Raw genomic sequence first — 27,675 nt, 5'->3', positions numbered from 1 at the left:
CGCACACACATGCTGCACACACATGCTGCACACACATACTGCACACACATGCCGCACACACATGCTGCACACACATGCTGCACACACATACTGCACACACATGCTGTTAATGCATGCTCGAGACACATGCTGAACACGCATGCCAAACACACATACCGCACACACACACTTGCTGCTCACACATGCTGCACAAACGTGCTGTACACACACTCTGTGGAGCTGATCGACACTTACAATGCAGGAGTCATAACAGCGCACTCACTGTATAGTGAGCAATGACTGTTACCGCCTCTTGCATCACCCCGATGGCAGGAGGTGACTGGCTGCAGGGAGAATAAAACAAATTTTTCTCCTTGTAGCCACCCTTCCAGTAACACAGCACAAGATACATGGTTAAAACTCTGTTTATCTGCAGATTAAAAGTATTTCTGCAGGTAATTAGCATTTTGAGAAGGGTTTATGATATGATAACTACAGCCACTCAATGGTCTCAGCGGTCAGGTATACCTCATCATTGAAGCCCAATTTAATGAAAATCAGGGTAACTGCTGGCTATCCAGGTGATTTTGAAAACTGCTGTATAAAAATGAAGCTCCAACAGATATAAAGATATATTAAGAAGTATATCTGCAAAGAATTACAGATGGCATTGTATATAGGTATAAAAAGTGGTGTGGTGGAAGGAAGATGTCTCCTGCTGTCTCAGTAAAACTCATGTCTTCGTCTTGTGGCTCTTGTGTTGTGTGAACATCAAGTCATTAGTCCATTATTGTGGACACTGTGTATATGAAACTGTTTCGGTCTAACTGCTGTTAACCTGTGTTCTCTTTCTCTCTGTTCCCCCTGCTGTCTGTCCTTCTGTCTCTCTGTCCGTCCTGCACTTCTGTGGTCTCTCCCTTCTTCTCGTCTCTCCTCTCTGTCTCGTCTTGCTGTAGCAGCGAAGGAAAACCCGAACCCGAGGGAGTAACCTCAGTGTATGTAACACCTCAATAACATGCTCTCACATTCTTATTATTCTCCATGTATTGCTACACTTCACAACTCACATTGTTGTCTTTCTAACCCGCTGTCAATATGGATCTTTCTGTCTTTGTATTGTTTATCCTGTGTGATCAGAGATGACATATTTATCTATGCATATAATGCCATTATTAAATGATTACGTCATGAGGAATCTACGGACACTTCTGTAGGGCTCATTCAGACGTCTGTTTTTTTTCACGTGTGAGAAAAATGGTCCGAATTTCATCAGAGATTTTGTTCACAGTTTTATCAGATTTTAATCAGTGTCAAAGTTTTATTGGAATTTGGGGCGAGTTTCATCAATTTTTCTCGAATGAGAAAAATAAGCGTTTACCTTCTTTTATCAGTCACAGATGGCATCTGAGTGTCGTCTGATTTTATTACTGACCCATAGACATGTATTGATCTGATACCCGGATCAATATTGGACATGACTCTGCGAATTTGCAAGGACCACTCAGTTGGCAAAAACGTTTGACAGATGAACAGCTCCAAAAACTATACTAGGAACGGGTTGTACCCGTGAAAAACTGATATGCGAAAAACGTATGTCTGAATTAGCCTTACATTTTTTATTTTTTTTTTATAAGTTAATGGGGTATTCTGGTTACAAGAAATTCTCACCTGGCTTCTGAGACCCCCGCCAATTGCCTAAATGGGGCATTTTTGTCCCCCTTCTAATTTAAGCGTCAGTGTGCATAATCATCTGGCACTCAATTCATTCTCTATGGGACTGAATGAAAAAGACGAGCTCTGTACTAGGGAATGAATTGAGCAGCATGTGCGCACCTCCGCTCTACACAAACCAGGGAGTGAAGTGCCTCGTCTAGGCCATCAGTGGCAGTCTCAGTGGTCAGACCCCACTCATCTAGAATTTATCACCTGCCCTGAGAATAGATGATTTCCTATTGTTGTTACTGGAATAGCCCTTTAGGGTATGTGCGCACGTTGCTTTTTACCTGCTTTTTTGCTGCTTTTTCTTCTGCGCTGTTTAATGCCAAAATGGATGTGTTCTTCTATTCAAGCAAAGTCTATGGGAATTTGGGTTTCTTGTTCACACTATGTTGTTCAAAATGCTGCCTTTTTGTGGCAGAACTTTGGTCAAAAACTCAGCTTTGCAGTGCAAAACCCAAATGGCAAAAACAATTGACATGTTGCTTCTTTGAAAAGCTGAGTTTTTGACCAAAGTTCTGCCACAAAAAGGCAGCATTTTGAACAACATAGTGTGAACAAGAAACCCAAATTCCCATAGACTTTGCTTGAATAGAAGAACACATCCATTTTGGCATTAAACAGCGCAGAAGAAAAAGCAGCAAAAAAGCAGGTAAAAAGCAGGTAAAAAGCAACGTGCGCACATACCCTTAAACAGCGCAGAAGAAAAAGCAGCAAAAAAGCAGGTAAAAAGCAGGTAAAAAGCAACGTGCGCACATACCCTTAATCTGGTTTCAGATAAGCACTTTCTTGTCTCTTAGGCTATGTGCGCACGCTGTGTTTTTTTGACGCTGCGTTTTTGTGCGTTTTTGGCCGCTAAAAACGCACAAAAACGCACCTGCGTCGAAAAAACGCATCAAAAAACGCATGCGTTTGGTGCGTTTTTGGCTGCGTTTTGCTGCGTTTTTGATCTCTGCGTTTTGCTGCGTTTTTCCAATGCATTGCATGGGCGGAAAACGCAGAAAAACGCAGGAAAGAACTGACATGTCCATTTTTTTTTTCAAGCTCAAAAACGCAGCTTAAAAAAACAGTTGTGTGCGGACAGCAAAAATGAAAACTCATAGACTTTGCTGGGGAAGCAAAGTCATGAAGTTTTGAGGCCAAAAACGCACCCGAAAAACGCACAAAAACGCCGCGAAAAACGCACTGTGCGCACATAGCCTTAAAAGGGATGTCCATCTGACAAACTGTCATTTATTACTTTAGTCTGAGTTCTACGTATAAGCAGTATGCAGTACCCCCCCACACCCCTTAATTTGTGCATGAAAAAATTGCAGAATTTAAAGCTTCCCTGTAGTTTCAGCTGACTTTTCTGTATAAGCTTTCATATGTGTGTATATGAGGAATAACACTATAATATTATATCAGGGCTTTATATAGCTGACATCGAGCATTTTTCACCCATTTTTTTACTGCAGGAAACATGACTAATTGTCAGATTTCTCTGAGTTAATGCTGCTTTACACGCAGTTGCATCGCTAGCGATGTCGCTCATGAAAGCACCCCCCCCCGTTGCTTGTGCGTCTCGTGCAAATCGCTGCCCGTGGCGCACAATATCGCTAGTACGCGTCACACATACTTACCTTCCTAGCGACGTCGCTGTGGCCGGCGAACAGCCTCTTTTCTAAGGGGGAGGTTCGTGCAGCGTCACAGCGACATCACACGGCAGGCCACCAATAGAAGCGGAGGGGCGGAGAGCAGCATGAAAGTCACGCCCACCTCGTTGCTGGAGGCCGCAGGTACGCTGTTGTTCGTTGTTCCTGGGGTGTCACACGTAGCGATGTGTGATGCCTCAGAAACGACGAACAACCTGCGTCCAGCACCAGCAACGATATTTGGGAAATGGACGACGTGTCGACAATCAACAATTTGGTAAGTATTTTGCATCATTAGTGGTCGCTCGAACGTGTCACACGCAACGATGTCACTAACGAGGCCGGATGTGCGTCACGAATTCCGTGACCCCAACGATACCTCGTTAGCGATGTTGTTGCGTGTAACGCGGCCTTTAGTTGTAGAGACTAAAGGGTGCTTTACACGCTGCGACATCGCTAGCGTTCTCGTTAGCGATATAACACACCAGATCGCACATACGATTTGCCGAGATCGCACATGTGACCGGCGCTAAAAATGACCTATGTGCGATCTCGGCAAATCTTATCTGCGATCTGGCGTGTCACATCGCTAACGAGATCGCTAGCGATGTCGCAGCGTGTAAAGCACCCTTAACTGCTATGATGTCTCCCATACGCCGAACACACAGACATGAGGGATTCCTGCTCTTCTGTCTTTATGTAGCAGAAGCAGCAGTGACCACATTATACAGCAATACTAAGAAATGCAACTGTGAACCCGAGCTCTAACCCCCTTCACCCCTGGGAGATTTTTTTTTTTTGTTGTTTTTTTTTGGGGGGGGGGTGTTTTGTTGTTTTTTTTTGTTCCCCTTCTTTTGAGAGCCGTAACTTTTTTATTTTTTGTCAATCTTGCCATATGAGGGCTTATTTTTAAGGGACGAGTTGTACTTTTGAATTAAACCATTAGTTTTACCATATAGTGTACTGGAGAACGGGAAAAAACCTCTAAGTGCGGTGAAATTGCAAAAAAAAAGTGCAATTACAAGATTGTTTTTGGGATATTCTATTCACCGTGTTCATTATATGGTAAAACTAACATGTCAGCATGATGCCTCAGGTCAGTACAAGTTCATAGACACCAAACAAATATACGCTACCTTTTATCTAAGGGGTTAAAAAAATATAAAATGTTCATCCAAAAACAGAATTGCGCCATTTTCCGCAACCCGTAGTGGTCTCATTTTTCGGGATCTGGGGCTCAATGATGGCTTATTTTTTGCATCTTGAGCTGTCGTTTTTAATGATACCATTTTTGTGCGGATGCTACGTTGTGATCGCCTGTAATTGCATTTTAAAAAAATGTTGTGGTGACCAAAAACGTAATTTTAGCATTTGGAATTCTTTTCTTGACACACCGTGTACCAATCAGATTTATTGATTTTATATTTTGATAGATTGGGCATTTCTGAATGTGGCGTTACCAAATATGTGTATATTTTTTATTTTTTAACCTGTTTTATTTTCAAATGGGCGAATGGGGGGTGATTTGAACTTTTAGGTTTTATTTTTCATATTTTTAAAAACTATTTTTTATTTATTTTTACTAGTCCCACATTTCAGGCTTCAAACATAAAGATAAAAATGTTCATGATCTGGTGAAGAATCAACAACAAGTGGGGCATAATTGTGAAGTTGAACAAAATGTATTGATTACTTAAAAAAAATAATAAACTGAAAATTGGGGTGTGCAATATTATTCATCCCCTTTAAGTTAATACTTTGTAGCGCCCCCTTTTGCTGCGATTACAGCTGCAGTCGCTTGGGGTATGTGTCTATCAGTTTTGCACATCGAGAGGCTGAAATTCTCGCCCATTCTTCCTTTGGAAACAGCTGGAGCTGAGTGAGGTTGGATGGAGAGAGTTTGTGAACAGCAGTTTTCAGCTTTTTCCACAGATTCTCGATTGGATTCAGGTCTGGACTGTGAGTTGGCCATTATAACACCTGGATACGTTTATTTGTGAACCATTCCATTGTAGATTTTCCTTTTATGTTTGGGATCATTGTCTTGTTGGAAGACAAATCTCCCAGTCTCAGGTCTTTTGCAGACTCCAACAGGTTTTCTTCAAGAATGGTCCTGTATTTGGCTCCATCTATCTTCCCATCAATTTTTACCATCTTCCCTGTCCAAGCTGAAGAAAAGCAGGCCCAAACCATGATGCTGCCACCACCATGTTTGACAGTGGGGATGGTGTGTTCAGGGTGATGAACTGTGTTGCTTTTACGCCAAACATATCGTTTGGCATTGTGCCCAAAAAGTTTGATTTTGGTTTCATCTGACCAGTGCACCTTCTTCCACATGTTTGGTGTCTCCCAGATGGCTTGTGGCAAACTTAAAATGACACTTTTTATGGATATCTTTGAGAAATGGCTTTCTTCAAGCCACTCTTGCATAAAGGCCAAATTTGTGCAGTGTACGACTGATTTTATCCTATGGACAGACTCTCCCACCTCAGCTGTAGATCTCTGCAGTTCATCCAGAGTGATCATGGGCCTCTAGGCTGCATCTCTGATCAGTCTTCTCCTTGTTTGAGATGAAAGTTTGGATGGACGGCTGGGTCTTGGTAGATTTGTAGTGGTATGATCCTCCTTCCATTTCAATATGATCGCTTCCCAGTGCTTCTTGGAATGTTTAAAGTTATGGAAATCTTTTTGTAACCAAATCCGGCTTTAAACTTCTCCACAACAGTGTCACGGACCTGCCTGTTGTGTTCCTTGGTCTTCATGATGCTAGCTACGCTTTAAACAGAACAATGAGACTATCACAGAGCAGGGGCATTTATGCGGAGACTTGATTACACACAGGGGCTTATATTTACCATCATCAGTCATTTAGGACAACATTGGATCATTCAGAGATCCTCAATGAACTTTTAGGCTATGTCCGCACGTTGCGTCGGTGTACCTGCAGTTTATTCTGCACGTTTTCCTTCCCTTGGTTTTTGACCAAATGGCTTTTGACCATTTTTTAGCGCTAAAAACGCATGCGTTTTTACCGCGTTTTTGGTGCGTTTTTAGCGCTTTGTACCTGCGTTTTCACCTGCGTTTCTGCAGATGCGTTTTTGAGATCAAGACACTGAGAAATAAAGTTGAATTAGTCAAAAAGAATGAAAAAAGAGAAAAAAAGTATAAAATTAACTTTTAATAAAATTATATGGTAAATTATCAATTTTAATGTAATAATAGTGGTTATGCACATTTTAACAGAAAAATAGCTAAAGTTTATTATTTTTTTACATTTAAATTTTCGGTTATTGTGTGTGTGTAAAGGAACATTAGAACCCATTACTTTTTGGCCAGAAAAGCATGCGTTTTTGGAGCCAAAAACGCAGTTGAAAAGCAGGTAAAAAGCATGTAAAACGCAGGAATTGTGATTTTGGTTGCTTTTTGCCATTTCTCATTGACTCCAATGTTAAGGAAACGCTGCAGAAATGGCAAAAACAACTGACATGCTGCTTCTTTTTCAGCATGGTTTTTGACCACAAATATGCAAATTAAACGCTGCAGAAAAAAAAGCAAAGTGCAGACAGAATTTCTGCTTTTCCCATAGACTTTGCTGGAAAACAAAAACGCATGCCTTTTTCCCCAAAAACGCTGCTGCCAAAAACGCTGCAGAAACGCGGTAAAAAACGCAACGTGTGAACATAGCCTTAGAGTGAGTTTGATGCACTGAAAGTAAAGGGGATGAATAATATTGCACGCCCCAATCTTCACTTTATTATATTTTATAAAAGTTTAAAATAAGCAATACATTTTGTTCAACTTCACAATTGTGTCCCACTTGTTGTTGATTCTTCATCATAATATTAAAATTTTATCTTTATGTTTAAAGCTTGAAATGTAAGAAAAGGTTGAAAAATTCAAGGGGGCCGAATACTTTCGCAAGGCACTGTATAAGGATCAGCAGTCTGTTTGCTGGCGCATTTCTGTTGATCAGAGCTGCACAGCTCTGATAAGCAGAAAAGCAGCATTCCTGTGTGAGCTGGCGCTCTGTCGGCTCGCACAGGAAATTTGTCATGATAACAACTGGAGACATCGCATGACCTGTCGTTACCATCGGCTCCCCATGATCACGTCACAAGACCTTCAATGACAGCGGAGAACGACGCGATCCCCGCCGCGGCCATTTAAATTGCGCTGTCACATTTTGACACCGTGATCTAAGTAGCAAGCAGGCATGAGTGGATCGCAGATCGCAAATCAGCAGACATGTGCAAGCATCACCGCAGCAGCCGGCAGTGTTTACTCTGACATGACCAATGACATTCCAGATGAGATAAAACACTAGAAAATAAAGGCAAGGTTTCTGTGTATGTCTTTCTACCTCTATCTCACTCCTCCCCCCCCCCTCCTTTCTCCATACATATTAATTTCTTTTTGCCCTTTGATGTGCTAATACATACCGGTAATAGAGCAGGCACAGGTGTATTGTTCCTGCTGTGTTACACATACAGCATCTACCACTAAGGCTGTGTGTCCACGGCACATTGTAGCTATGGATATATCCGCAGGTATGTCCGCAGGTTTCCCGCAGCTGACCCCCAGAATCCGCAGCTATCCATTGCTGCGGGATTCCAGCGAAATATCTGCGGTAAACCTGCAGACATTCGTGCGACTTACCTGTGGAAGTCCCGGCCTCTATCTCCATAGTGGAGGGCTGGGATTTCCACAGTTATTTCCGCAGGATTATTTGACATGCAGTTACGTGCTGCAGCTGTGGGACATCTGCTGCATGATCCGCAGGTGCACGTATCCGCACCATGGGCACAGCACTCCCCATGTCCCAGAGGATAACATGGGGAGTGTCTGTACTTGCTAAAACCTGCGGATTTATCTAGAAAATCCAGATAAATCTGCAGGTTTTCCGCAGCAAAATCCGTGGGTACATAGTCCCGTGGGCACATAGCCTAAGAGCAGTGAACACAGTATGCTTTGATCACTGCTGTTAACCCATTACGTAGCACTATCAATCACTGACAGCGATATCTAAACGGTGATTCTGCCCAGGCGTCATTCCGGGAGCCCATGGACCCCTATGAGATGCAGTCATAGGGTGCTGTTGGGTTTCCATGGCAGGGAGGGTCCTGAGGAAGACCCTTGTCTCTGCAATGTTATTACTGCTCTGACGTCCAGCCTGTGGCCATTGTCATAAGAGTCCATGATTAAGACTACCATATATAATAATTGTAATATACAGTACAAGTGAGTAAGTGATTTTCAGGTTCAAGTTGACTTTAGGTACAAAAAAAAGTAAAAAAATAAATATATTAAAAATATTAAATAAAAAAGTATACAAATTTGAATCACCCCCTTTTCCCCAAATAATGTAAAAAAAATGAAGACATAACCATATTTAGTTTTGCTGTACCCAATCTATCAAATTCTAAAATTCTTTCAGTTGTTAGAGAAATCTCACAAAGATTTGTCACTGTATTTGTCAGTGGAATCATTTTAGTGTATTAACTTATTGACAAACTTTTACTAACTCTATAAAATATAATATACATAAAACAGCAATTCTGCCACTTTTTTGCACTAATTTACACCATTCACTATGCTGCAAAAAAAAAGTTTTAGATTTATTCTGTAGGCTAGCACGAATATGGTGATACCAGATTTCTACAGTTTTGTTTATGTTTCATTGTTTTGTACAATTTTCCATCAGCAGTTTGAGAGATTATGTTTTGTATTTTTTATTGGCAGCATTTTGTAACATATGCAACTTTTTAGATCAATTTTTATTACACTTTTTGGGAGGTAAAATGACCAAAAATGTTTAATTCTGAATTTATTTTATTTCTTAAACATTTTTTACCGGTAGGTATAATTGTCATGTTATTTTTATTCTGGGTGTTGATACCAGTACATGAAGATCACTTGATCTACCAAGCAGAGCAGAATCCTAACAAGGAGTATATTACACACAGTTAGGATTCGATATGATAAAGTGCCTGGCCAAAATCAGCCCTGGCCTAGAAAACCCTCCTAAGGCCCTGTGCGCACTAGAAAATGGACTTTTCTTAAGAAAAATACGCACCCTCTGGCAGACTACCGCACCCACTGCAAAAACCGCGGTAAAACCGCCCCCGCGATTTTTCCTCGGGTTGGTCCCTGCGGTTTATTACCATTATCCATGGCAAAAACCGCAGGTACCTGGGGAAAAGAAGTGACATGCTCATTCTTTTTGCTGCAGAAATTCTGCAGCAAAACCTGTAGGAGAAAAAAACGCAGTGTGCGCACACCATTTTTTTTTATTTACCATAGGTTTTGCTGGGGAATGACTGCAGAAAGGTTATGAACATTTTCTCAGCAATTCATGCAGCAAAACCGCGGCAAAAACCGCAGCGTGCGCACAGGGCCTAGTACACACAAAGTTTTGGACCTAAACACTCAATGCTAGTGTGTGAGGATGGACATTTACTTGAGGCACAGTAAGGTATTTTGTTTCTTGTTACGAACCATGGTGATTTACTACTGGAAGGTTTTAATAACAGAAAATAACAGAAATGCCCAAAAGTGTGTGGTACATGGAAATAGCAAAAGCCACAAATATGCAGAAAGCTGGACATCAGTCTCATCTATTAGGTCTCTTTCACACGTTTTGCACAGAATGTGTTGAAGGTGTGTATGGCCATCTGTGTGCCATGATTTTGGCACAGGTGTGTTCACCGTGTGCTATCCCTGATAGGTAGCGACATCACAATGTGTAAATCCTAGGAGCAACGATGAACGAGCACAAAAGTGACAAAAATCGCTGATTTGTGTCACGTCGTTCATTTCCATAATGTCGCTCCTGCGGCAGATACGATGTTGTTTGTCATTCCTGCAGCACCACACATCGCTGTGTGTGAAGCCACAAGAACGACAAACATCTCCTTACCTGCGTCCACCAGCAATGCGGAAGGGAGAAGGTGGGCGGGATGTTATGTCCCGCTCATCTCCGCCCCTCCGCTTCTATTGGCCGGCCGCTTAGTGACGTCATGGTGACGTCGCTGTGACGCCGAACACACCTCCCCCTTGAAGGAGGGATTGTTCGTCAGTCACAGCGACGTCGCCAACCAGGTATGTGTGTGTGAAGCTACCGTAGCGATTATGTTTGCTACGGCAGCAGGCACCATATATCGTATGTACGATGGGGGCATGTGCTATCGCGCTCGACATCACTAGCCAATGCTAGCGATGTTGCAGCGTGTAAAGCCCACCTTAGGGTGTGCAATTTTGACTCTGTATGCCTGTATGGGATAGTAAGGGTGTGCCGCCCCTGTAGCAGTCGAACCGCACGGATCCGGGGTTGCTGTGGCTTGAGGGGCTCCGGACCTGAGGGCTTGCGGCCACTCAAATGTAAAAGTGAAAATTTACAGGGGATAAATGTTCGTGACGCCACCCGCCCGTGGTTCGAGGTAAGGGGAGTACTGCCGATGCCGATGGGAGTACCTGGGGAAGATGGAGTGGGGAAGCCAGATGATGTTCTCTCCACGGGTTAGGGAAGGCCCGGGACTCTGGATGGTGGTGGTGCAGGGATGCAGAGTTTTGGTCGTGCAGCAGGCCGGATGCAGTGCGGGAAATGCAGCGTACTCACTCAGGCCGTGTGAGTGTTGGTGCGACCATCAAACAGACTCCGACACATAAATAAACCAAGTCTCTGAGCACCACTGCCTCTCTGGGGGGGGGAGCTCGTACGGTAATCCGCTCCCTTGATGTTTATGGTGGTCTTGACCTTGCCTTCGATCTCTGACCTCTTGGGGACAGTTCATAGAGAGACTATCCTCCACAGGTTAATTATCAGGTTGCGTGAAGCTGCTCCCTGATCTAGGGTCCAGTACCCTGCTGTGCTCAGTACCAGTCCGGTTACTAGATATTCCGGTGCTGACCGTTCTCCAAAACCAAGTCTGGCTCCTTTCTCCAATACCCTGAAACCGGGTCTCCGACTCCTCCTGTCCCAGACCACTGTCTGCGACCTAGCCAAGGTCTCCCAGGGAGCTCCAACTCCCCTAGCTCCTCACTCTCTGAGGGCCACTACTCAACTCCTCTCCCAGCTCCCCAGGAGCTGCCCCTTCATCTCCTCTCTCACTGAAAGCTGACACTGAACTGACCTAAGGGCAGCGTTACACGCAACGATTTATCGTGCGATCGCATGAGCAATCGCACCCTCCTCCATCGTTTGTGCGTCATGGGCAATTCATTTCCCGTGTCGCACAAAGTCGTTAAACCCCCGTCACACGTACTTACCTCCTTAACGACCTTGCTGTGGGTGGCGAATATCCTCTTCCTGAAGGGGGAGGGACATTCGGCATCACAGCGATGTCCCACAGCGGCTGCCCAATAGAAGCGGTGGGGCGGAGATGAGCGGGACGTAACATCCCGCCCACCTCCTTAATTCCTCATTGCCGGCGGGACGGCCACATGTAGCGATGTGTGCTGCCTCAGGAACGACGAACAACCGGCGCGCAGAAGGAGGAACGACATTATGGAAATGAACGACGTGTCAACGAGCAACGATAAGGTGAGTATTTTTCCTCATTAAAAGTTGTTCGGAGGTGTCACATGGTACAAAATCTCTAACGATGCCGGATGTGCATCACGAATTCTGTGACCCCTACGACATATCGCACGATATATCGTACTGTGTAATGCTGCCTTTAGTCCCTCCCACCAGTCTGCCTGATGCCTAGGCGGGTGGCCCTATTCCAGCTAGACCACCCACTGGTGTGCCTGACAGGGTGTGGTGTAAGGTGACTAGGATTTGAATGCTGATAGAAGCAACACCAAAGGTTAGGATCCCAGAACCATGGAGGGTGAGTTCTGCACTATAAGGACAGGAGTGCAGTTCCCTGTGACACCCTGACTAGTCCAGGGCGTCACAAGGGCTCGCTCACACGAGCATATAAATGGGACGAGTGATATCCAATGTTTTATCCAATGTTACTCAATGGGGCAGTGTTGATAAGCGAATTTTGCTGTGGGAATCGGACAAGACTCACCCATTAAGGGGTACTTTGCACACTACGACATCGCAAGCCGATAGTAGCAATGCCGAGTGCGATAGTCCCCGCCCCCGTCGCAGCTGTGATATCTTGTGATAGCTGCCGTAGCGAACATTATCGCTACAGCAGCTTCACACGCACTTACCTGCCCTGCGACGTCGCTCTGGCCGGCGACCCGCCTCCTTCCTAAGGGGGCGGGTCATGCGGTGTCACAGCGACGTCACATGGCAGACGGCCAATAGAAGCAAGGGGGTGGAGATGAGCGGGACGTAAACATTCCGCCTACCTCCTTCCTTCCTCATTGCAGCCGGGACGCAGGTAAGGAGATATTCCTCGCTCCTGTGGTTTCACACACAGCGATGTGTGCTGCCGCAGGAACGAGGAACAACATCGTAACATCGGTCCTTCTGAAATTATGGAAATGACCGACGCTACACCGATCATACGATTTCGACGATTTTGCGCTCGTTAATCGTAGTAAAAAGGATTCACATATGCCGATGTCGACAGCGACGCCGGATGTGCGTCACTTTTGATTTGACCCCACCGACATTGCACCTGCGATGTCGTAGTGTGCAAAGTACCCCTAAGTCTATGGGTGCTTTGAAATCATCAGAATACACTCGGATGATATCTGAGTGCAGTCTGATTTCCACAGACTCACAGAATAGAGAAGATAAATATATTTTCTTCTACATCTTCACCTGACAGTGTGCTCTCTTGTTCAAGTGAATCGGATCACACTAAGTTGAAACTCGGATCACACTCTAAGGCAGAGGTCTCAAACACGCGGCCCGTGGGCCACATGCGGCCCCCGAGGCTGCTTGTTGCGGCTCGCAGACCCCCTGATGATCGCAGCTCTATGCCCGATGCCGGCAGAACTTTACTACAATTGAATCATTTGCAGTGCCGCGTAGAGGAGCTGTCTGCATTAAGCCAATGGCTACCGCCGGCCAATTAGATGCAAGGAAGTGACGTCACTGTATGACGTCACCTCCTTGCATCTGATTGGCAAGCGGTAGCCATTGGTATAATGCAGACAGCTCCTCTGCGCAGCACCGCAAATGTTTCAATTGTAGTAAAGTCCTGCCGCCGCCGGCCCCCGGGCATAGAGCTGCGATCATCACGGGCTACAACAAGCAGGTACGTGCTCACAGTCAGGACCTCCTCCCCAGGAGACCGCAGCTGCCCGTACCCGAGATCAGGGAGCGCTGTGGTCTACTCGCTGTGTTCTCCCTAGAGAGGGCATGTGACTCCGATGCTGTGGCCTCTGCAAACCGCACCACAGGTCAGTTTTCACTACTGGCCGCACAAGCACAGTGGGCATGGGATTTCAAGAAATCCAATCCACTATGCTTGTACTGCACCGCAGCGTTTTGACGCAGCTGAAGCATGCTGCCTCCAAAATGCTGCAAACCCTGATCGTGTGCACGCACCCTAAGAAGAGGGAACAGAGGAAAGGTGAGGAGATTTTTTTTTTTTTTTGCATATTACTAAAGGATTACCTCAAGGATGAGCACAATACCACAAGGATGAGCACAATACTAAAATACTACAAAGATGGGCACACATACTACAAGGATAGGCACAATACTACAGGGCACAATACTACAAGGATGGATACAATACTACTGGGCACAATACTACAAGGATGGGCACAATACTACAAGAATGGGCACAATACTACAAGGATGGGCAAAATACTACAAGGATGGGCAAAATACTACAGGACACAATACTACAAGGATGGGCAGAATACTACAAGAATGGGCACAATACTACAAGGATGGGCAAAATACTACAAGGATGGGCAAAATACTACAGGACACAATACTACAAGGATGGGCACAATACTACAAGAATGGGCACAATACTACAAGGATGGGCAAAATACTACAAGGATGGGCAAAATACTACAGGACACAATACTACAAGGATGGGCAGAATACTACAAGGATGGGCAGAATACTACAAGGATGGGCAAAATACTACAGGACACAATACTACAAGGATGGGCACAATACTACAAGGATGGGCATAATACTACAAGCATGGGCACAATATTACAAGGATGGGCACAATACTACAATGATGGGCACAATACTGCAGGGCACAATACCACAAGGATGAGCACAATACTACTGGGCACAATACTACAAGGATGGGCAGAATACTACAGGGCAGAATACTACAAGGATGGGCAAAATACTACAGGACACAATACTACAAGGATGGGCACAATACTACAGGACACAATACTACAAGGAGGGGCACAATACTACAAGGATGGGCATAATACTACAGGACACAATACTACAAGGATGGGCACAATACTACAAGGATGGGCAGAATACTACAAGGATGGGCAAAATACTACAGGACACAATACTACAAGGATGGGCACAATACTACAAGGATAGGCATAATACTACAAGCATGGGCACAATATTACAAGTATGGGCACAATACTACAATGATGGGCACAATACTGCAGGGCACAATACCACAAGGATGAGCACAATACTACTGGGCACAATACTACAAGGATGGGCACAATACTACAAGGATTGGCAGAATACTACAGGGCAGAATACTACAAGGATGGGCAAAATACTACAGGACACAATACTACAAGGATGGGCACAATACTACAGGACACAATACTACAAGGAGGGGCACAATACTACAAGGATGGGCATAATACTACAAGCATGGACACAATATTACAAGGATGGGCACAATACTACAATGATGGGCACAATACTGCAGGGCACAATACCACAAGGATGAGCACAATACTACTGGGCACAATACTACAAGGATGGGCACAATACTACAAGGATGGGCACAATACTACAGGACACAATACTACAAGGATGGGCACAATACTACAAGCATGGGCACAATATTACAAGGATGGGCACAATACTACAAGGATAGGGATAATACTACAAGCATGGGCACAATATTACAAGGATGGGCACAATACTACAATGATGGGCACAATACTGCAGGGCACAATAACACAAGGATGAGCACAATACTACTGGGCACAATACTACAAGGATGGGCACAATACTACAAGTATGGGCAGAATACTACAGGGCACAATACTACAAGGATGGGCACAATACTACAAGGATGGGCAGAATACTACAAGGATGGGCAAAATACTACAGGACACAATACTACAAGGATTGGCACAATACTACAAGGATGGGCACAATACTACAGGACACAATACTACAAGGATGGGCACAATACTACAAGGATGGGCATAATACTACAAGCATGGGCACAATATTACAAGGATGGGCACAATACTACAGTGATGGGCACAATACTGCAGGGCACAATACCACAAGGATGAGCACAATACTTCTGGGCACAATAGTACAAGGATGGGCACAATACTACAAGGATGGGCAGAATACTACAGGGCACAATACTACAAGGATGGGCACAATACTACAGGACACAATACTACAAGAATGGGCACAATACTACAGGACACAATACTACAAGGATGGGCACAATACTACAGGACACAATACTACAAGGATGGGCACAATACTGCAGGACACATTACTACAAGGATGGGCACAATTTTACGAGGATGGGCACAATACTACAAGCATAGGCACAATATTACAAGGATGGGCACAATACTACAAGCATAGGCACAATACTGCAAAACACAATACTACAATGATGGGCACAATACAGAAGGGCACAATACCACAAGGATGAGCACAATACTACTGGGCACAATACTACAAGGATGAGCACAATACTAGTGGGCACAATATTACAAGGATGGGCACAATACTACTGGGCACAATGCTACAAGGATAGGCAAAATACTACAAGGATGGGCACAATACTACAGGGCACACAGATGGGGGCATTACTACAAGATGTTAGCTAAGATTACTAAATGTTCTGCCAATTTTAAAACAATATTACAAGAAGGTAATGAAATTCAAAATAAAGCATGAATTTTATGTAAATTTGTTTTACCATTAAAAATGCTGTTTTATATGTAAACTTAACTAAACAAAAAAGTGTAGGTTTGTTATAATAAACAAACAAAAAAAATGTTCAATAAAGTGATCCAAATATGTATAGAAAAAAACATGAATTCATTAGAAATGTCACTTTTTCATGCAAAGAATGCGGCCCCTCTCAATTTTTTTTTTCTATATGCGGCCCATACACCCATCTGAGTTTGAGACCCCTGCTCTAAAGCCTCGGTTCCACTTGCGTTTTACGCGGACAAGTGCATTATGATAAAACATCGGATTACATTCGCACTAGTGGTAAACAATAGGGCAGTGTCCATCTGCTATGTTTGTCTCATGCCAGATTGGCATGAGAAAAGAATCGCAGCATGCTGACTTTGGCAACGAGTGTCGCATCACATGAACCCATATATGTTTATGAGTGCATCTGCAACATCGCACTGCATTCAAATGTCATCCAAGTGCAGTGTCATATACGCAGAGACAGGCAGCGGAAAAGAGGGAGAAAGTCCTTTCTCCCCTTCTCCGCACCTGTGATCCGATCCCAAAATCAGATCACAGTCGCATGACACTCGGCTCATGCTTGCAGCAGAGCCTGAGCCAATGGTCATCAGCATATCACATCCCATGCTCTCATCTCGGATGCCATAGGCTAGTGAAACCGAGGCCTTACCATTATAAGGCCCTGTGTGCACACTGCTTTTTTTGCTGCCTTATTGGTGCAGTTTGTGTTCATAAACGTCATGCAGTCCTTCCCCAGCAAAGTCTATGAGAAATCCGAAATGCTGTGCACACGTTGCTTCTTTTTTCCTTACAGGTTTTGCTGCAGTTTTTCTGTAACTTCTTTTCTGCAGGTCACTGCGTTTTTCACTGTGTTTTGCCATTGATAATGTTGAAAAAATGCAGGCAAAAACGCACCAAAAGCATATGCATTTTTTGGGTGTGTTTTTTTGGCCAGAGGTGCATTTATCTGCAAGGGTGCGTTTTTTGCTGAAGAAACAAATCTGCAGTGTGCGCACATAGCCTAAATTTGATTCTCTCACATGAGAGAATCTAGGCTCATGTGACCCTGGCCTCTGTTTATCTACAGAGAATACTGTAGCAATAAGGATAGAGGCTATTCCCCCATACTGTGTCCTCACACTACCCCCATCTAACACCCCATCTACAATAAAGGCCGCTTTACACGCTGCGACATCGCTAGCCGATGCTAGCGATACCGAGCACGATAGCACCCGCCCCAATTGTACAGCCGATATGTGGTGATCGCTGCCGTAGCGAACATTATCACTACGGCAGCGTTACACGCACATACATGCCCTGCGACGTCGCTGTGACCGGCGATCTGCCTCCTTTCTAAGGGGGCGGTTCGTTCAGCGTCACAGCGACGTCACAGCAGCGTCACTGAACCGACTCCCAATAGAAAAGGAGGGGCGGAGATGAGCGGCCAGAACATGCCGCCCACCTCCTTCCTTCCTCCTTTTCCGGTGGACGCAGGTAAGGAGATGTTTGTCGTTCCAGCGGCGTGACACACAGCGATGTGTGCTGCTGCAGGAACGACAAACAACATCGTACCTGTCGCTGCAGCGATATTAAGGAAATGAGCGACGTGACAACGAGCAACGATTTTTGATGGTTTTGTGCTCGTTGATCGTCGCTCATTTGCGTTACACGCTGCGATGTCGGTAACGGCGCAGGATGTGCATCACTAACGACGTGACCCCGACAATCTATCGTTACCGATGTCGCAGTGTGTAAAGCCCCCTTAAAAGTCAGTTGTATTTTCGGCTCCATCACAGAGCACTTATGGAGACCTCATCATGCTGCTGCATGTCATCTCTTCTCCTGCAGCTTTCTTATATTTACAATTGCATTTGTATCTTTTATACGTAAATAAATTTGGATGCATAACAGAGAATCAACTTTCTCTTGATTTTCTGAACTGGCTGTGAGTAGGGCAACTGTTCGGAAAAGCAGCCAAATCCCATTCCTGGGGGTGGCAAAAAAACACTCCTGTAAGCCCCTTCACACCATTAAATAAAATGCACGTATTGCACAGTCCGTTTTGTCCTTTTGTATGTACGTGTGTCGTTCGTGTTATTCCAGTATGGGTTAAAGGAAGAATGAAAGCTTCTCCTATATTTTGCAATGTTAGGCCCATTTCATACGTCAGTAAAAAACACTGACGTTCTTCACTGATGTGTAAAACACGCACATGTCCCTCCGTGTTCCGTGATTCACGGCACATGTGGGTTGTTCAATTCGTGATCCGTGATTGCACATGGACATTTCTCACCTGCCTTCACTCCTGCTCTCCATGGTGCTGAACTCCTCGGCTCTGCAGCGTCCGCCCACCGCTCTCTGCAGCTACTTCCGGGTCGGCTGTTCCTGCTTTCATAAATATTCATGAGTCGGGCAGGAGCTGCAGAGAGTGGAGGGTGCACAGCGCGTCACTGGAAAGGTTAGTTGAAAATGTTTATTATTTAATATGTCAGTGTTTTTCTGGCACGAATTTCATGGATCACACACGGATCACACCATAGTGTGGTCCGTGGGTCATCAGTGATGCCAGAAAAAAACGAACTTGTCTCTGTGCAAAATCACGGACACGCGTGTATGCTGCATGGAGACACGTTCAGTGAAAAATCACTGATGTGTGAGCAGACCCATTAAGAATAATGGGTCTGCGTATGTCAGTGATTCTGGTACGTATAAACAAAAGCACATACGTACCAGAATCACTGACGTGTGAAGGGGGCCTTAAACACGGACGGCTGCACATAAAAAACAGACACGTCTCCCGTGTGGATAGCAAAGACATGCGTGTGGTTCACATGGACACATGATCCATGTGAAAAAATGGAGATGTGAAGATCCCCATAGAGTTTTCAGTATTAGGCCGGCTTCTCATTTGCGAGTTTCTCGCAGTAGTGCAAAGCGAGAAATTCTGGCATTGGAATCGGACACATGTTATTCAATGATTCAGCTCTCATCTGCGATTTTTTTCTCAGTCCAAATCGGACTGAGAAAAAAATCGCAGCAGGCTGCTTTTTGGAGAGTTTCTCGCACGAGTCTCTCCAATGCAACTCTATGGGAGCGTGAAAAAAAAGCATGTCACATGGACCGGCACTCACACCATCCTAGTGACATTCGTTTTTCTAAATACATTAATCGCATGTTTCTCAAAACACTGGAAATGAGTGAGGTCTCACAATGTCTGTCAATTATAGAGATTGACCGACATTGTGAGACCTCACTCATTTCCAGTGTTTTGAGAAACATGCGATTAATGTCAGTCGGTCTCTCCCTCTCGGTCTCTATTCTCTCTCTGTCGGTCGGTCTGTTGGTCGGTCTCTCTCTCTGAGGTCTATTCCTCCCCGATTTGGACTGAGAAAAAAATCGCAAATGCGAGCTGAATCATTCACTAACATGTGTCCGATTCCAATGCGAGTTTTTCTCGCATTGCTCTACTGCGAGAAACTCGCAAGTGAGAAACCATCATACTGAGTGAGGGATTATGGGGGCCATCACACTGAGTGGGGGATTGTGGGGGCTATTATACTGAGCGTGGGGTTGTTGGGAGCATCATATTGAATGGAGGATTGTGGGGGCTATCATACTGAAGGAGGGCATGTGGGGACCATCATACTGAGTGGGCACTATGAGGTTCATTATGCTGAGTGGGGGCCTTTCATATTGAGAAAGTTTGAAGACCATTATTTTGAATGGAGGCCATTAAACTAAGTGAGGCACTATCACACTGACTAGGGGATATCATACTGAATGTGGACCATTACACTGAGTGGGGGTCTTTATATTGTGTTTGGAAAAACTTTGGGTACATCATACTGTGTTGTATTATACTGTGTTGGGGACCCTGTGAGGGTGTAATACCATTGCTGGATGCCCTACAGAATCATCATATTTGTGGAGGGATGGTGTAAAATGAAATTAAGGAGGTGGATTCACTGTGGAGCTGTCATACTCTGTACATATGGGTGGGGACATTTTTCATAGCATCATACTTTATAATGGCCATGGAGGTATTGTGGGTGAGAACACTAAGAAGCCTCAATAGGAGCATAGTTACTGTGTATGTGTCCCCCTCCCTGTTAAAACCTGGGAGATATGACACCACCTTCTCAGACTAATATTTTTTGAGGTAGGAGTGGCAGCCCAATTACAACTATTGCTATACAGCCCAGTGATTTCTATGTATGGCGCTGACAGGAGATCTGCTGCTGTCAGGAAATCCTTCTGATGTCTGGGTAATCCCTTAAAAACAAGCCTGCATATGGCTACGGAAATAATAAAGTTCTGACTCCTGGAAGGCATCCACATAGAAACTATACATATTTTGTATTATTGTAATCATATTGACTCATAGAATAAAGGGTGAAATATTATATATGCTGCATGATGAATGTAGAGAATGAGCGTAGAGAGGTGGGCAAAGCATTCAAGTTTTCAGAGAGGGTGAATCACACAGGCTGTAGAATGGAGAAAAAAACCTTAAACAAGATCTGGATTTTTTTGCGTGAAATATCCATTATATTACTTGATATGCGCAGAGCTCAGATGGGTTGTTGATGTCCATAAAATAAGATAGTTAGCAACAATGTTGGAATATTATAGGTAGAATTTGATAAATGTGTGTTTTCTATTTCAACCCCACTATGTTATTATGGAAATGAGAAAATATGAGGTGTGCACATCACTCAATAATTTAGAGACCTAAAACATTTATTATTTTTTTTTAGTTTATATATCTTTAAAGTAATATAGGATTAGATTTACTTTTAGCATGTGTCTCTATAAGTGTTACAATACAGTGCAAAACGCTACATACACTACTCACAAAGAGTTAGGGATATTTGGCATGCTAGTGAAATTCAAGTGATTTTTTTATGATGGTATGGCATTTAAGTAGAAGCAGCAATGGTGATTTCCTCATCTCAAACAAAATAAAGGCCAACACCAGTGCTGGGTATACCACGCCAAAAAAATGTCAGTATCTCAATAACTTGTTATATGGCCTTGCATCAAGTCCACTCTTCTTGAAGGGCGGCCCTCAGGTAATTGTGACGGCCTCTACACGGCGACTCAGCTGATCCAATAGGTTATCCAGGGGATTCAGGTCTGGAGAAAGTGCAGCCGCTCCATTTGAGGTCCCCCAGACTTCAGCAGCTGTTCCCTAATGATGCAACCTTGATGAGCTGGAGCATTGTCGTCCATGAAGATGAAATTAGGCCGGTGTTGTTCATGCAGAGGCACAATGACTGGATTAATGGTATTATTCCAGTAATAGGGGCTTGTCACTGTACAACAACAACCACAAAAGGCTCATCTGGTGACAGCAGTGGCTGATGCATAGAGGCATCTTCAACATCGTTGGTGGACATGATTTCTGTTCAGCTTGAATTGACTTTCATCAGTGAACAGGACTGAAGCCACTGGTCTATCGTCCAGCGTAGATTACACCTGTACTTGGTGGAGCAGTCAGGTTACCCTTGCAAGTCATCTAGCACCAGACCACGCTGATGTAAATGGTTTTGAATGGTGCGATGTGACCCCAGGGTACTTCTCACCTCCCTTAAATATGCCTGGAGTTGTACGGCATTCATCATCCGTATCTGAAGGACATTGTTCACAATGAAGAGGCCATCAGTGCGGGATGTGTCCAAAGTATATCCCCTTCTCTGCCTTTCTATAACTTTTCCAGTCTCTCTGTGTCTCTGTAGAACCTGCTGAAGACACTCTGTGACACTCTAAGCTCAGCGGCCACTTCCGTCTGAGAACATCCTGCTTGAAGCCTCACAATGATGCAGTACATCAATTGTTAGGTGTCGTCTTGGTTTCATGGTGTCAAAATGTGAACAGCATGATGAGGAGGAATGTTCAATAAAAACTCTAATTGCTTTTGTGGTGCAGACACAAGCCACAACTGCCACATGCGGCCAAGACTAGGCCAGATGTTATGGCCAATTTCTAAGCGATTTTGAAGAAATATTTCAGTTTTATCCACTAAATAATGTGACTATTAAACACCACATGTGTGTACAGCACGATGACATTAAGGAACATTGAGAAATGTAGTGGGCTTAAGGGACTTGGCCACCCCCTTAATAAATGCAACAAAGCTCAATGTAAAAAAAAAATACTATGTACACACCCGCTGTACTGGCGCTGTTCCAGGGATGTGTCGCGCTAGGTACAGTATGGGGAAGTATCAAGCAGTGGAACGGTGAAAGGGAAGGGAAACCCTGTGTCGAGGGAAGGGGGAGATGGTGACCTCTGACCAAGCCTGCCGTTGGGCCCTGGTTTCCCTCACCACCCTAGATATGTTCCCCACCTATGCTTTGAGCTGGATACCTGGCCAAAGCTGACCCCGAAATAGGCCCTAGATAGGGAACAGATCGGATGAGCGCTTAGTCAACCCCACTAGGCTCTAAAGAAGACACAGGGAAATACACACAGGGGAAAGTAAAGGAATAACTTATCTCCAGATGACTCAGGGAGAGGAACTGCAACAACAACAAAGTTTATCCAGAAGAATACAAGCCAACTGCTTGCACTGAAGATTTGTTAAGGGTATTAGACCTATCACCAGCACAGAGTAAGGGGGAATGAGGGTATTTAAAGACACAAAGAGAAGTGATGAAGTTTAACAGCTGAAAAGGTGAGGAAATCTGGAGGGTCCTAAAGGGAAAGGGATGAACCCCAAGCAGGGAAAAAGGGAAAGTCAGAGAGCAGTTTGTGTAGCCATATGCTGCGACCTTCTACAGCCAGAAACAGGACTGTTGATAGGATGTTGGTGTTGTCTATCGCGGTGCTCACAGGACATTGTTCTATAACATAAGGAAAACAAAAACTCAGTGACTCCATCCTGATTGCTGTGTACACAGCACTGAACTAGCGCTGTGTGTCAGGGCTCATGCGCACGTAACTGCTGATTCTTCTGCAGCGATTTGACAGCATATGTGCACTTCAAATCGCTGTAGAAACACTGCATAATGAATGCAGTATTTTTGTTAAAAAAGCTGATTTCATGCACTCGGGATGCTGAGCCCACCATAGACAGAGTGGGAGCTGCATCCAAAGCACAGAAATAATTGGCATGCTGCTTTTATGAACGCACGGATTTGGGTCAAAATTTTAGCACCCAAATTGCTGCGTTCATAAAAGCATTGTGCGCACGTCACATGCACAATCTACATAGATTGTGCAGGGAACGCAGGACGCATGCATTTACGCTGCAGTGCAATACGCAGGGTAAATGCATGCTATTACGCAACGTGCGCATGAACCCTAATAGTGCTTTTTCCACTGGACCCAGATTGGTTCTGCAGTTTAGTCAGAAGGCTCAATATGCCCTGCAACTGGGGCTAATACACTCCTCATAATTGAAATTGCAACACGAAGAAAGAAAAGTCATAGAATAGAAATCCCTGGATCGATAGACATGTTAATGATGTGCAAATGATGAAAAAATGGAAATAAAATAACATTTTCAAAACATCTAATTTTATTATTATGAGCAGCAAGTGCAGAAATACCCACACTAGCCTCGGCTGCTAACACTGATGTTATTAATGGCCATCTGAGGAAGGTTATCCCTGTGAATGCACTTGGGCAAGTCATCAAGATCCTCTGCTGGCAGCTCCTGTGTAATCACCGATCAATGACATCCCTAATGTGCTTGATAGGAGACAAGTCTGAAGATGCTGCAGGTCATGGGAGCAGGTTTAGGCCACATACGCTACTCACAGTAGCACGAGCAAAATGCAGCCTGGGATTGTTGTTAGGCTGCTTTTACAATTGCGTTGAATGGCCTCCGCTGCTATCCGCCGCCTTGAGGAATTACGGTAACCGTTGCAGGAAACCGTTTTATTCCTCATAGACTTCTATTAGCTGCGGATAGCAATGGATGGCCTTGCGTTGCATCCGTCAGCCGATGCTGCGTTGCATCCGACTGGTGAATGGAACGCTGCATGTAGCGTTTTTCTGCGCTTGGCGGAGTGTAAAAAAAACGCAACCTGCAAAATTCCGTCAGCGCCCGTTGTTTTTTTTATGGATGCCTATGGTGGCGGATTCCGTTAGAATCCGTCATTTGACGGATTCTGTTAACACAACCGTCTTTACACAACTGCGCATGCCCAGATGTGTAAAGTCAAGAAAAAAAACTATAACGGATTGCGTTATTTTGTACGATCTGTAGCATGCGTTGTGCCACTATATGCAACGCATCCGGTGCATCCGTCACCCAACGCAATGCAACGGATGCCATTCAATGCAGGTGTAAAAGCAGCCTTAAAAACATCTCCTGAGACACTTTGTAGAAATGTATTTGATTGCTTATTATTAAAGAGGCGTACTGACGAAAAAGCAATTATGGCATCTGATTATTTTTCTCTTCTTGCCATTTAGTGTATACAGACTAATTCATTTTACATTTTGATCAGACTTTTATAGACTTGCGCTTCCAAATTAGCTTTATTCTTTAAATGTCTTTGTGATTAAAAGGGGTTGTTCTCAATTTTGTATTAAGCAAAGTTTTCTGTTTATTTTTCAGTGCCTTTAACCCCTTTACCCCACAGGGATTTTTCATTTTTTCTTCCCCTTCTTCCAAGAGCCATAACTTTTTTTATTTTTCCGTCAGCATAGCCATATGAGGGCTTATGTTTTGCGGGACGAGCTATACGTTTGACTGAAACCATTACTTTTACCAAATAGTGTACTGGAAAATGGGAAAAAATTCCAAGTGGAGTGAAACTGCAAAAATAATGCAATTGCATGATTCCTTTTGGGGTCTTTTAATTACCATGTTCACTACATGGTAAAACTGATGTGTCAGTATGATGCCTCACGTCGGTACGAGTTCGTAGATACTAAACATGTATACTTTTATTACTTTTATTTCAGGGGTTTAAAAAAAATTCAGAAGTTTATCCAAAAAAAGAATTGTGCTTTTGTTGTCATTTTCCGAGACCCGTTCTTATTTTTTAGGATTTGGGGCTCAGTGACAGCTTATATTTTGCGTCTTGACTGGCGTTTTTAATTATACCACTTTTGTATAGATGTGTTGATTGCCTGTTATTGCATTTTAATGCAATGTTGCAGTGTTATGGATAAGAAGACATGAAGATATCCAAAATAATATTCCTCAAAATGGTTCTTGCACCATGTTTTCACTTGGAAATCATGAGACTTCTGTGATTTATGATGATTCAGCGTATTAGATAATGATGAAACATATATCTGTCTAAAGGGGGCTTTACACGCTACGACATCGCTAATGCGGAGTCGTTGGGGTCACGGATTTGGTGACGCACATCCGGCCGCATTAACGATGCCGTTGCGTGTGACACCTATGAGTGATTTTGCATCGTTGCAAAAACGTGCAAAATCGCTCATCGGTGACATGGGGGTCCATTCTCAAAAATCGTTACTACAGCAGTAACGAGGTTGTTCCTCGTTCCTGCGGCAGCACACATCACTCCGTGTGACGCCGCAGGAACGAGGAAGCTCTCCTTACCTGCCTCCCGGCCACAATGCGGAAGGAAGGAGGTGGGCGGGATGTTACGTCCCGCTCATCTCTGCCCCTCCGCTTCTATTGGGCGGCTGCTCAGTGACGTCACTGTGACGCCGCGCAGACCGCCCCCTTAGAAAGGAGGCGGTTCGCCGGTCACAGCGACGTCGCCGGGCAGGTAAGTATGTGTGACAGGTCTGGGCGATGTTGTGCGGCACGGGCAGCGATATGCCCGTGTCGCACAACAGATGGGGGCGGGTACCCACACTAGCGACATCGGGACCGATATCGCAGTGTGTAAAGCCCGCTTAAGTTTTTTCCTGCAGTTTGACCAATAGTAAAGAATATGCACCCTTAGAAGGAATCCGAAAATATTTTGCTATAAGATGTTTTAAATTACCTAAATAAAGCAGTCTTGTTCCTCTTTTGATGAAAGTTCTTTGGTCGGGGTGGATATTTTGCATGCATGCAGATATTTGACTCTTAATTTGGCTACAGACAATTAAAAGGATTGTACACCCCCTTTCGTGCACCCCCAAATCAGCGACAACCCAAAAACGTAATCTTGGCGCTTGGAATTTTTTTTATCATCATGCTGTGTATTGATCAGATTAATTGATTTTATATTTTGATAGATCGGGCATTACTGAACGTGGCGATATCAAATATGTGTATAGTTTTTAATTTTTGTTATTTTATTTTCAATGGGGTGAGGTTTTTTTAATTGTTTTAAACTTTTTTTATTCATTTTACAAGTTTTCCTAGGGGACTTTATCACTGTACACTGTGATTGCTTGTGCAGATCAGAGCGATGCTGCAACAGCGAAAATGCAGTGTTCTTGTGAGTAGCAGCGCTCTATCGGCTCTCACAGGAAATACGTTATGGTAGCATTGGGGGTCATTAACTGACCTGGCGCTACCATAGCAACACCATGGCGCCCCGTGATCGCATCAAGGGGCCGCTAATGGCGACGGGGAACGGTGCAATCCCCACCGCGGCCATTTAAATTGCGCTGTCAGATTTTGACAGTGTAATCTAAGTGGTAGACATGCGCGGTGGATCTCTGATTCACCCGTACCTGTTAAGCCCACTTTACACACTACAATATATCTTACGATGTGTCGGTGGGGTCACGTCGTAAGTGACGCACATCCGGCATCGTAAGTTACATTGTAGTGTGTTACAGCTACGTGCGATTGCGAATGAACGGTAAAACGTTCATTGCACACACGTCGTACATTCCTCATAAATTGAACGTCAGGTTGTTCATCGTACCCAGGGTAGCGCACATCGCAGTGTGTGACACGCCGGGAACGATGAACTGCAGCTTAACTGCGTCCTGCGGCTCCCGGCCAGCAATGCGGAAGGAAGGAGGTGGGCGGGATGTTTACGTCCCGCTCATCTCCGCCCCTCCGCTTCTATTGGCCGGCTGCCGCGTGACGTCGATGTGACGCCAACGTCCCTCCCACTCCAGGAAGTGGACGTTCGCCGCCCACATCGAGGTCGTATGGACGGGTAAGTACGTGTGACAGGGGTTAATCGTTTGTGCGGCACATTCCACAAAATTGAACGTGCCGCACATACGATGGGGGCGGTTACGATCGCATACGATATCGTAAGCAGAATCGTAACACGTAAAGCAGGCTTTAACCGCACATGTCTGCTGATCAGATCAGCAGACATGTGCGGAAATCACTTCAGGCTTGCTGCCGGAGCCAGCGGTTCCACGACATAGGACGTATACGTCCAAGGTCGTGAAGAGGTTAATGTTTTT

General features: G+C 44.4%; 1 protein-coding gene and 1 long non-coding RNA gene across 11 annotated transcripts in view; one reads left to right on the top strand and one right to left on the bottom strand.

Moving 5' to 3' along the window:
* LOC142304337 (uncharacterized) overlaps positions 1-27,675 on the bottom strand; it is a 170,641-nt gene that overhangs the window by 39,584 nt on the left and 103,382 nt on the right. The gene's annotated exons all lie outside the window — the stretch shown is intronic.
* Positions 1-27,675, top strand: part of CACNA1A (calcium voltage-gated channel subunit alpha1 A) — a 405,981-nt gene that overhangs the window by 357,650 nt on the left and 20,656 nt on the right. For 6 of the 10 annotated variants that reach the window (XM_075346628.1, XM_075346625.1, XM_075346633.1 and 3 more), the window contains one exon: positions 936-974. The exons of 1 other annotated variant lie outside the window; for it this stretch is intronic. In XM_075346628.1, the coding sequence (XP_075202743.1) occupies positions 936-974 (39 nt within the window). The remainder of the gene's footprint in view (positions 1-935; positions 975-27,675) is intronic. 3 more of the 10 variants (XM_075346630.1, XM_075346629.1, XM_075346626.1) reach the window with 1 other exon arrangement.

Source organism: Anomaloglossus baeobatrachus, chromosome 4, assembly GCF_048569485.1.
Source record: "Anomaloglossus baeobatrachus isolate aAnoBae1 chromosome 4, aAnoBae1.hap1, whole genome shotgun sequence".
NCBI classification, from domain to species: Eukaryota; Metazoa; Chordata; class Amphibia; order Anura; family Aromobatidae; genus Anomaloglossus; species Anomaloglossus baeobatrachus.
The sequence above is the reverse complement of the archived record's forward strand: the minus strand, read 5'-3'. Positions and strand labels throughout refer to the sequence as shown.